Source organism: Macadamia integrifolia, chromosome 3 (assembly GCF_013358625.1).
Source record: "Macadamia integrifolia cultivar HAES 741 chromosome 3, SCU_Mint_v3, whole genome shotgun sequence".
NCBI lineage: Eukaryota > Viridiplantae > Streptophyta > Magnoliopsida > Proteales > Proteaceae > Macadamia > Macadamia integrifolia.
Genome location: NC_056559.1, coordinates 32188663 through 32201073, shown reverse-complemented (window position 1 = coordinate 32201073; position 12411 = coordinate 32188663). Strand labels below are relative to the sequence as shown.

Genomic DNA, 12411 nt, shown 5'->3' with positions numbered 1-12411 from the left:
ACAAGTATCAAATCCACCTGAGAGATGAGTGAGATATCCCCACCAATAATACAAATACCACAAAATTTAATCCCACATCACTTAAGGGGAGATTACTGGACAAATTGACAACCTCTAACCTCTTTAACATGACACATTGTATTTTAAATCCTTGAGACCCATGGGTCAAAGAAGACAAAATTATGCCAAGTTAATGAAGCTGAGGCGTTACAATCAATCTCATTTCTAGGTGCCCTACCACAGCATGAATTATGGCCTTCTACCAACTGAGCTTACTCCCTACTATACACTATTGGTTTGGAATGCTGGAGATCCCCCAAGGCAACGAACTATGGACTTCTACCCAAGAATATGAACTGGCAAAAGGTGGAAAGGCTATGTAAGAACAATTCAATTAGCTTGTGGAACCTACAACTGACTTCCATTATATTGTTTTCAACTTTTGATAAATGACGGAGACGGACCATCTCATTAAGAGATTATAAAATTAATTTATTGTACACAGTGCTCAAAGTTTTAACTCAGCTCTAAGAAAAACTTATAGAACATAATGTGTGAAGTTACACCAATAACTAGACATCAAGTACAAATACAACTATTTTTTTCCTGATCAAAAGTAAAAACACTACTCGAACAAAGAATTAATTATCTAAAATTCAATGGACCTCAACATCCCCAATATAATGACGAGAGAAACAAGAAAAGGGAATTAGTAGAAAAGAATGAATAAATCTATCAATAAAATTAGGTAAACTCAGCGGTGCCAGGGTCTTAGGCGTCTCTTGAACGGGTCAATCCATTCCTTGTCTTCTTTAACAGCCTGGTCCCACCGTTTTCGAAATATTTGAAGCTCCGATGTTGATTGCCTCCTTATCTGCTCAACAAGAAGCAGACATAAGTAACACCGAGTACAAACAGAAGAAACAGATACATTGCAAAACATTCATAATTTCATATCCAACTATCCTAGCCACAATGTCCGTGTAAGATTGTTATTATAAGCATTATGTATCTACAGTCGTAATACTTGATGAATGGGAAATTCGTCCAATGCAAGTTATCTTTATAAATCTTATCGAGCGAAGAACCGACACAGAAAAGGAAGGCAGTTGGATTGACAGTACGGCTGCTGGGGAAGGTCAAACAGTAATCAAACAAAAGTACCAGAACTATAAAGAAATTATTGTGCATGACAAATACTGTAGATGAGATGATACCAAATTTCAACGCTGCTCGAAAATCAATGATGCTTTGCTCACAAAATGAAAATCCTCAACAACAATTAAGAAATATATTTTAGCCAAAATCAAATTACAAGAGACAAGCATCTTGAAGGAGTAGAACTGGTGAAAATAAAGGTCATAGTTGGGCCAACACATCAACAAGGTCCAAAGACCTCACACTGTACTTGGCAATTAGTTAAAACATCATTATCAAGGGCAAGGTACCGTCCTGAAATCTGAAAGGATTTTCAAACTATGATAATAAGTTTGTGTAGATGCACCAAACAGTTGGACCTGCTGTCTTGCTTTGAGAATCAAACTAATATTCACCAATTAACGGACAAAAGATGTGGACTATAACATGACTCACTAAATCTAGTGAAAACATTCACAGCTCAAAAAGGTGCAAAAAGGACGGTAAAAGCCACATTAGCCAGGCCACGTCCAAAAATTGTTCATCAAGTTATACACTTAAATGAGAGAGAGAGAGAGAGAGAGAGAGAATAGACTATAAGCTAAGCAATCCCACCTCTGATCGCACATCAACTGCTGGAACACTTTGTCTCTGTAGATGAGGTCAAACCACCCCACACACAAAAAAAGTATATCAAAACCATGCTGTGGTATGGCTGAAGAAAGACAACCCTTATTGATTAAGATGGTGCATACCTTCGTCGACTCTTTACGATGAGTATCTTTATATGCCTGCACACGAAGCAAAAGGAAGCAGTTACAGCATGGAAAATAGACACTAAACACCATGATCATTTCAATTCTCACGCCCAAGCATAAGTACAAAAACAAATATAAACATGAGCAAAAGGAGATACAACTTTTCATTTCGCTAAATTTACAGCACAGTTATGGACCAAATACAACATTGTCTATAAGATATATATGATGTAAATCATGCAAAGGCTAGACATAAAATATTCAAAAAGCCCAGTTGAATAATTGACTTGTCTACACAGATGAATAAAAAATAGGCACTAGATCCATAGTTAACACTAGCCTTAATTAATAATCCATCTGATGCAGATGCACGAGACTGGCTGGACAAACAAGGTCATGTTTGGAAGGCCAGGCAAAGGAGAAGCAGGCCTAAATTTGGCCCACAGTTCCAATAGGGGTAGTTAGGGTATTTTATTGGGAATTATTGTAAACAGAAATTAAATAAAATGGTGGGTCTTTAGTGGCTGTAGATAGGTATTGGAGTCCAATTTAGTTCCAACTTCAGTTTTAGATTGTGATTAGAAGTTTTAGTTTCAGTTGACTCTCGGTTAATTTAAGTGTCTAAGTATGAATCCTATTTAGAGGTAGTCTCCTTAAAAAATTATATATATAAATATATATATATAATGTGTATATGTCTACACACTAACACACAAGCACTCTCTGACCATCCGATGAAAGGGAAAAGATCTAAGTAGTTCAATTTTCCACTGCCGCACCACCTCATCTCTCTCTCCTTGAGTGTCACTGCAACTACAACCCCTGCTTCCTGACCCTGCCCCCACCCCCTCTCCCTCTCCCTCTCCCTCTCCCTCTCCCTCTCCCCTCTCCCCTCTCCCCTCTCCCCCCACCCCCTCTGCAACATTCCCTGCCCCTCCCTGCCAGCCACCCCCATCCCGTCCCATCCCCTCCCCATCCCCACGCCTCACTGCAACTCCCCCACCCCTGTGCCCCGCTGACTGGAGATATCTAGGAAAGCAACACACAGCAAAAGAAATAAATTACTGATTAAAACGCCCCAAAATGTTGTCCAGTTGAAACAGTCTAGGACAAGAAGAAATAAAAATGCAATTCAAATTGTAACAGCGGACCAGGGAAGGTGGCATTTCGAAGAACAATCTACATCAGGCTAGAAAAAAGAACACAGAAAAATCTATATCAGGCTAGAGAAAAGAAGACAATCTACAATCCAGACCCAATTTAACAGAATGGAAGTCAGGGACAAATCCACAGTCCCCGTTCTTAGATTTCTTATTCTTTGGTTGGAGGGAGTACCAGGCAGTGCCAAGAGAGTTGTTCTCCACATCGAAGACCTTAGCAATGGTCACTTTCATCTGGCCCACAAAATTGTCATTGAAGTACTTTTCTTCATCCAGAACTCAGATGAGGAGGTCCTCGTTGAAGTCTTCAACCCAAAAACTGCACTCTTCTCCCCAATAAGGATTGAGGTTCTTCTTCTGCTTCACCACCTTAGTCTTGAACCTGCGCTTTCCGAGCTGCAATCGAACTTAAGGATCACTTAAACCATTGATATCCATTGCACGTAGATTCCAAGCTTCAGTCACTTGCAAGGGCACTAAAAGCTTCGTGCCGTCAAGATATGAACTTCAAATTGTGGACTGGTTTCTTGGAAGGGGAAGAAAAAAAGGGGGGGGGGGGGAGCAGGGAAGCCAAAAACTACTGGTTCAGTGCAGCGGAGACAGTGAGGAGAGACATGCTAGACAGAGGAGAGGCAGGTGAAGCAGAGGTGGTGGTGGAGAGGAGGTGGAGTCAGAGAGGGAGAGGGAGAGGGAGAGGGAGTGGTAGATCGTGTGTGGTGCACAGAACTGGAAACCAATGGTTAAGATACTTCTTATCTGATCTGATGGTTTATTCCGCTAGTAAGTGAGATTCCATTACATCCCGTTGGTGTGCAAGGGTAACTGTACCCTGAGAAATGGAATCTCCCATACGACCCTACGGCTCCTGATCGAGTCGCAATTATGCATGGAATGTTTATTTAATTATTATTTTTAATTGAATCTATGTCACTGAATCGATTCCATTTCGCTATTTTATTGTGATTGCAGGATTTCAAGGGTAGAAGTGGAATTTCCAAGAGAAGAAGAGAAATAGAATATAAAATAAAAAATAAAAGAAATTGAGGAGAAAGAACCATACAGTTTTCCTCTCTCTCTCTCTCTCTCTCTCTCACACACACACACACACGTTCATCTCCTCTCCCCCTCCTACTTTCTCTCATCCTTCTCCCCTTTCCTACTTTCTCTCATCTCTTTCTCTCTCCCTGTCCAAATTAGATTAGGATTCTCTCTTTGTCCTAAAGTATCTCCCTTAGTAGATCTGATGTGGAACCAGGTTCCAAAAATTGGAATCGGATAGCTTATGGGCCCACAATTAACAACTAAACCAGTTTTCAAAGGAGTAGGGGCATTCTTGTGAATTTCAGGAACAACTTTAGCACTTAAAAGAGACTAAGAGAGGGAAATAGATAATAGGGTCAAACTAGAATAGAAAATTAGAAGAAGAGGGGTTTTCTGGAATTACAAAGAGTAAGGGAACAATAGGTCACAAGTCACAACTATAGAAAATAGGGGTTTAGTTGTAATAACAGGGACTAATTCTTTTAAAGCAAAAGAAGAACCTGTTTTCTTCTTCCCGATAGAAACCAGGGCAGGGCGGTAAACCAGCAAGCTTCGGCAGGGAGAGTTCCACCAATTCTCATCGGCTGGACTTGAAATTCATGGTGAAGGGTCGCCTCAGCAGTCCCTACCTAACCCAGTTGAGATCGGCTTCAAATAGTGAAGGAGAGGACTGATCGAAGGACCTGCAACTGCATCTAACGCAACGGTCTAGAACCAGGTCTGAACCTGGGTCCGATACTCATAGTGGAAACACCTGTTGAGGCTAAGATTCTAGGGATGAGGTCGTCCAAGGAAGAGCTTCCTTCGCTCCAGATCTCAGGCCAAAAGGAGTGCTTCTGAGAGAGATCGATCAAGTCTTCTGCAACCCAGTGAAGAAACAGCAGCAGGGAAAAGAAAGAACAGCGTATGATATGGAAGGGGAAGGGGAGAGAAGAGAAAGATCAAAGGCAGAGAGATAATATTAGAAAGGGGAAGGACGAGAATCACCCACGGGAGCCATGGCTTGACACCCAAAAAATCTCAATCAAGTTTTAATTCTTCAAAATCTGAAATCTCCATTGAGTTACATCAATATAAAGGCAAGCAAAGTGTAAAAATGGAAGCTAAATAAATTGGAAACTACCCTAAATAGCAACTGAAATAAAATCTCCTACTAACTTGACCACACCCTACACTAACAATTAAAGGAAACAAATCAAATAACTAAATTACTCCCAAAATTTCCCACGCCCAACTGCATCAAGACCTCTCCCTCTCTTCTCTCCCTTACACGCACCCTTCTCGTTCTCTCTTTCCTAATCTCTCACGATCACTCTTTTCCTTCTCTCTCTTGGACAACTCACTTCTACCTTCTCCTCCCTCCTTTCTCTCCCCCATCTCACGCTAATCCATCTCTTTCTCTCTCTCACCGAATCCATCTCTCCTATTTATCTCCCCCTACCCATGATTTCTCTATCTTTTACTATCCCTCTCCCACGTCTCTGTCCTCCTTGCTCTCACATCACACATGCACCCCTATCGCTCCTCACTTTCCTAATCCCCCTCTTACACATTTTCCCTCTCTCTCCTCCTTTTTCTCTCCTAATCCAATTCCATCTCTCTTCATCTCACGCACCCCTTTCTCCCATAAATCTCTCTCTCGGTCCTTCTCTTTTTCCACTCTTCACACTCATTCTCTAGGACATACGCTGCCATATCAACCCCTCACACACATTATCCTTGCTGGTTTTCCTTTCCTTTTTTACGGTTCTTCCTTTTTCTTGGATTGCACCTTCTTTTGAACAGATTTTCCTAGACAGCATTGCACAGAGATCATTGCCATTCCACCAAGGTTCCATCACCACCATTGCATCGCCGTTGAAGCCCTTCACTTGTGTTCGTGTCTCCATGGAAGGACATCGTCATTGGTACCCTTCGTTCATTCGCACCATGAGCGGCTAAATCCCCTTTCTACCCTTAGGTCTAGATGAAGTTTTGATTTATTATTATTTAACTTCTGGTTGTAATGCATACTTGATTGTTTGATGTTAAAGACCCCTTCCCTTGTGGGTGCTTGTTAATAGTTATATTAGTTTAGAATATTTGTCCCTGTGATTCATTTATTCTATTCAAACAATATATGTTATGTTGATTTTTGACAAACACTAACGATAGATTTTAACCAATCAAACTAAGGGTGCTACACGAAAACGATAGATGATAGTGCTTGATAGGATAGGTTATGATTAGGGTAGCCAGAGATTATATTTTTGTGGTTGAATTGGACTTGTAGTTTCAATGAACTTAAATATTAGGTAATAATACCAAAACGGATGCAAGACCTGAAGATAGCTTCTTCTCGTTAGTTCTTATCTTTGTTAATTGGCTTACTTAGTTTTAATTTGAATTCTGAATTTTACAAATTTGATTTTCAAAACATCATTTACCTTAATCTTAGCAAATTTATCCTTTTAGTTCTCTATGGGTTCGACCCCTTTCTTACCACTATCTCATAGTTTAGTTAGGGTTTATTTTGATTCGTTCACGACAACGATCGACTCCACTTCATTGATCGTCCAATCTCCATCTCTGCATCTTAACCGACCCATCTGGTGAGGCAACACATTCTCCTCACCGTCTCTCTCTCTCTCTCTCTCTCTCTCGGCTATAAATGATGCTCCATCTCCCCTTCTTCTCTTCCCTTGCTATCTGTACCCTGCTATGTCTTATTTTGATTCTTGAAAACCTACAGGATCAACGGAGCCCCACACTGAAGACCCAGTAGCTAAAAGGCCCAAGACAAAAGCCGTTGACAATCCACAACCTCCATAGTTTGGAGATAAGCAGGGTGAGCGTCATATATTAGAGCCGGAAACTCCTCATCCTGGCTCGAAGCAAGCTCAACCAAGAGCTTCAATGGTCCACCAGGGGCCAACACGGAAACCAAATTGTACACAGCCAGGGCCATGAGCAGAACCCAGATCATCTATTTAGGCAACATGGAAAACCAAGCGACAACAATTATACCAAGAAGAACTATATAGCCTTGCTATAAGAATATCGGAATCCCACCAGAGAAAACTGATAGAAAGCCACCACAGTAAGGTCAAAGCATAATGGAGCATATAATAGAATCAAAGTGTTGATACATAGGGATTATAGACAGAAAGATCGATCCTCCCATAGAACCCAACATGAAGAAAGCAGAGAAGTGTATGTAATTCTTCAAAAAATTGTTGAAATTGTAGTAGTAGAGAAAAGGAGGAAAGTGACGGTGGTTATGAGGATGACAAAGGATGGTCACTTGATGCTTCCTTTGCTCTTGCAGAGCAGATCCGAGTCTCCCATTTTGTTGTTCACCCGCCCATAAAAGAAAAAAAAAGGAAAAAAGAAAAAAGAAAAAAGAAACAACTATATAAAAACAATATTCAACCAAACAAAGAAAATCAATAAAATTTCTTAGCCCAATAAATTGATCACAAAAAGGGAAAAAAATGAAGAAAGCCCAAAATGTGAGAAGTCCGATCCCTCCTCGGAGACATTACAATTCAGAGAGAAGAGGAGATGAACCAATAAGAAAGATGAGTTGCAAGGCCTACAATTTTTGAAGGTCACGAGTTCTTTTCTTTCATTGCAGTCATCTCTGTTCATGCAAGTCTTCTAGAACCTCCCTCGATTCTTGTCCCGTTTGTAATTCTCTAAAGAAGGCGAGCATGGAGCTCTTCATGTTTAGGAGAAAAGAAAAAGGAGAGAGAGAAAGAGGGGAAGACAGATGGTACAATATTGACTGAGAAATGAAGGATGGATTGAAGGGTTGGGATTCTTTCTCCCTCATCCTATGTTTAGTAGGGCTAGCCTAGGGGAGTGTGGGAGATTCCATTCCACACTGTAGGCTCAGAGAACCTTTCCCATATATGAACCCATTGGATAGGAACATTGTTGTACATAAGTCACCTAAAGGGGTTATTTTATTGGAAATAAGTCTTGGGTTGGGTTATGTATGTGTTGGGCCTTTGATCCCATGAGTTTTATTTGTAATAAGCCACTTTAATGTACCTAAAATATGGGTAGAAAGTAGGAAAACGAGATTTACTTCATTAGTTTTGTTAGAGTCTTGTTTTGAGTCGGTTTCTTTCATTATTTTAGTTTTTTAGTTAGTTAATGTTACCTTATTAGTGAAGGATAGGGTTAGGCCTTTCTTTTTTAGTACACTACATAAGTTTATGAGAGGCTACAACCTAGCACAGGAATTTGATTAATGAGATTTTGGCTTAAGCCTTTTTCTTTTGCTACTGAGAAAGTATGCATGCTGTGAGAATTAGTTAAGGGTGGGAAATTCTTGGAGGGCAGTAAGATTCTATTCCTTGTTGGTAGGAAGCCATAGTTATCATTCTTCTCTCTCTAGTTCTTGTTAAGGTACTGCTATATTGTTTTATGCAATTATTCCAATTGATGAGATTTTAGAACCATATAATGTTGCAAAGGGCCAGTCTTTGATATACCTAATGTTGAAATTGCAATGGATGGGGGTGGGTTAAGCATCAACTGAACTGATTGAGAACCAATAGGAAGATGAACCAAAAGAGTTATCACGTTGCATCGGAGTTTGAAGAGGTCAAAGCACATTCGTGGGTGACCCTACGGACACATCTAAAGATATTGTAGTTGAGCATGAGGAATTCATTTTTCCACCAAAGTACTTTGAAAACGAGCACCTTATCCTCTAGACTACATTTATATCTTGAAAAAACTGCCTGAGTTACTATGGATTGTAACTTATCCTTCATCACAGCAAGGTGGTCGTTTGAATGTTCAAAACTTGTCCATGAGTTTTTTCTTTTTTTAAGTGGAGGAGAATAGATGCAGATAAATCACCTAAAGAGGTTATTTTATTAGAAATAAGTCTTGCGTTGGGTTATGTATATGTTGAGCCTTTGATCCCATGATTTTTCTTTGTAATAGGCCACTTTAATGTGCTTATAAAATGGGGAAAAAAGTAGGAAAACGAGATTTACTCCATTAATTTTGTTAGTCTTGTTTTGAGTCAGTTTCTTTCATTATTTTTGTTTCCTAGACAGTTTATGCTACCTTATTAGTAAGGATTCGGCTAGGCCTTTCCTTTTAGTGCTTTGAGTCTGTTTTTGAGTCTCCTATATATGCCTGTAAGAATCTATAACCTGGCATACGAATTTGATTAATGAGATTTTGGCTTGAGCCTTTTCTTTTTCTGCTGCTACAAGAGAACCCTATTTTTCTGGATTTCTGAGCTCAGATTTGGTGTTTTTCTGAACTGGTTTTGAATTCAGACAGCCGACTATTCTTGTATTTTGGAATTTGATCTAAACTATTGAGAGGGGTAACCCATCCAAATTTCAACTCAATGGGGTAATGAAATTTCAACTCAATCCATTGGTTGAATTTGGTTTAATTCGATTTCTTCATTATCTGTTGGGTTGCTATCTGAGTGCATGACGGCTGGTCGATTGATTATTTCTTCTTCTTCATTCTTTGTCAATTCAAATCTGATTCTCTCCGCAGTTGTGTTCTTTCCCAATTCTCTCCCTTATTCTCCTCCTTTGTTCCTTCTTCTATAACCCTGCTTTTCAGCCAATTCAGTTCATTATATTCTCTCGTACCTCACTCACAAGTCACTGCTTTGAATTTTCACTTGGTAGTTTAGGTTCTATTATTAAGATTTATTGTTTTCTAAAATCGGACTTGAGTTTGATCTTCTATAGATTACAGTACAGAAATCCATGCTCTGTTCTGAATTTTCTTTCCAACAGAACTGTTGCACCATTTATTCCATTATGTTATTACAATTTTTTCCTGGCTTGAGTGACTCCATCAGTCAAGTTACAGCTTGATTTACACGGTTTCTAAAGAGCTACAGCCTCGGTGATGCAGATCAAAGCCTGTGAAGAAGAGGACGAGAATCAACGGAAAGAAAAAAGGAGAGTTTTTTTTCTACTCTTCACAAGTTATAGTTCATGTGAACAGTATCCCACGTGAACAGTAACCAATATAGATCATAACTAAACAGCCTTCATGGGATCCACTGCCAGCTCATAATGTGGAGAGATTGAATTAATGAAAATTTGAGATTTAACTCGTGGCTGAGAGAGCTAAATCAGATGCCCAAACTTGAGAGGTGAGATGCCTAAACCTGAGGGGTGAGATGCCCAACCCAAACCTTCATTCTACTTCCCCTTTCTCAACCGTCATATTCTTCTCTTTTATTTTCTTCTGTATTCTTCTGTTGTGAGAGAGTGATTTGAGTGCTGGAATAGAGTATTTTGATCTTCTGAAGACAAGTTTTCAACTGAGGTTTTACAAGTATCCTTTTCTTGACTTGAGTACCAGATCTCCCAATTCTGTGGACTGACAGACCTGGCCTTTGGAGGGTCTGCTCTATCCCATTAAAGAAGCACTCGACCAGGCTTGCAGGCCTGGTGTGATTGCAGCAGGATTTCTCCCTTTCAGCCTCTCTAAACCCTAGTCTGCCTGGTTTCTACTTGCTGTAGCTGCCTCTCTATAGGACACCCGTGAACCGGAGATCTGGAAGATCGACCCCATTCCAAGCATCAATAAACCAGGTGCTTTAGTCCCATAGCCCTTCTACTTTCTGAGCTATAAAACTCTCTCAATTCATCCCTATTCAGCCAGAATTTAGGTCCTATGTGATCTAGCCTTACATCACTAGGATTCTAGTACATGTTTACCTTTAACTTTTCCTTTCTAAACTCTGAAATCTCAAAAGTATTGACTATACTAAAAATAACCTTTCAGTAGTGTTTGATGAGCACCTCAATAACTGGATTTTCTTCCGAAGTACATTAAATTCTGAATTTTGTTCAGTTTTCTGATTTTTTTGCCTTCGAAGTACAATTCAGATCCTGATTCCAAGTGTGGTCCCTACCTCTGCAATATTCTAGATAGTTGTGATAATATCAAAGGTTAGAGAACCAGCAAGGAAAAAGAACAGAAGAGAGGAGGAAAGAAGACAAAGCAACAACAACAACTCAACCTTATCCCAACTTAATGGGATCGGCAACATGGATTCGTGCAAAGCCGAAAAGAAAAATAAAAGTCGAAAGAACGTAAAAGGAGAGGAGCACAACTACTATTCAGAAAAAAACCCACTTACATTGGGTCGGCTACATAGATCCTAGCCCACTAATCAGCTCTATTCGAGGTCGTACCTAGGACAAGTCATACACTGTGCATGTCTTTCCTCACCACTTCTCCCATGGTCATTTTAGGCCTGTCCCTAGCTATTTTAGATCCTTCAATCTAAATCAAATTACTCCTTACTGGTGCATCCCAAGGCCTCCATTGAACATGGCCATGCCACCTCAAACGACTTTCTCGGCGCTTATATGAATCGAGGCAACTCCCAAATCAGCTCTAATATGGTCATTCTTTACTTTATCATTCCTAGTTTTGCCACACATTATCTCAACACCCTCATCTCTGCACATAGCTTATCCATATGACACTTCTTAACTACCCAACATTCAGCCCCATACAACATAGCCATACATACGATTTGTCCTATAGAATTTTCTTTAAGCTTTAAAGGAATACGTCAGTCACACACCTCTCCACTTCATCCATGTCACTTTAATTCTCTGTGAAACATCATCCTCAATGTCACCTTCTTTTTTTATGGTTGACCCCAAATATCTAAAATGATCATTTATGGTATCTCTCCTCAATTTTCACTATATCCTTATCCATCGTAGAGATAACTAGCGTGCCTGCCTAATTTCTGAATTTTGACTGCTGAGGAGAAACCAAGGGTCCAATTGGTAAGAAGTCAAGTGCATAGTTGTCATGGAGACCATATGACCCAACACATTGTAGATGCCTAGTAATGTAGGAGCTAGTTCAAATAGAACCAACCCCACAGTAGGATTGAAATTGTTCAACGCACAGCAGTAACTTTATTAATCAAAGTCTCAAAATTACATATAAACTGAGAACAAAATAAAAAAATAGAGAAAAGGTAAGGAGGGGGTAGGGAATGGGGGATAAAGGTAATCTATCTCAGACTAGGTTCTCTCACACACGGCATCTCACAGTCACTGCCTCTTACAGCTTCAAGCTATAGCTCTCTTTTCTTTTCTTTCATTCTTAGTCTTCTTCTGTCCAGCCACATTTATTTATAACATTGAAACTCCTATTCCTGATTACAAACTAGCCTAATAGCTATTACATTAAATGCAAGTTCGGTTGGGGATCTTCAGCAACTACAGTTGAAGCTGAAGGAGCTTGGGACGCCCTACTGCTTGCCCGAAGTGTTGGTTTCTTGAAGGTTGCAGTGTTTTCAGACT

General features: G+C 39.9%; 1 protein-coding gene across 1 annotated transcript in view; it reads right to left on the bottom strand.

Moving 5' to 3' along the window:
• Positions 1–466: 466 nt before the first annotated feature.
• Positions 467–12411, bottom strand: part of LOC122073937 — a 29583-nt gene continuing 17638 nt past the window's right edge. The window contains exons 7-9 of the mRNA XM_042638666.1: positions 1893–1928; positions 1753–1788; positions 467–874 (exon numbers count right to left, since the gene is read on the bottom strand). Coding sequence (XP_042494600.1) covers positions 755–874; positions 1753–1788; positions 1893–1928 — 192 coding nt within the window. The 3' untranslated portion in view covers positions 467–754. The remainder of the gene's footprint in view (positions 875–1752; positions 1789–1892; positions 1929–12411) is intronic.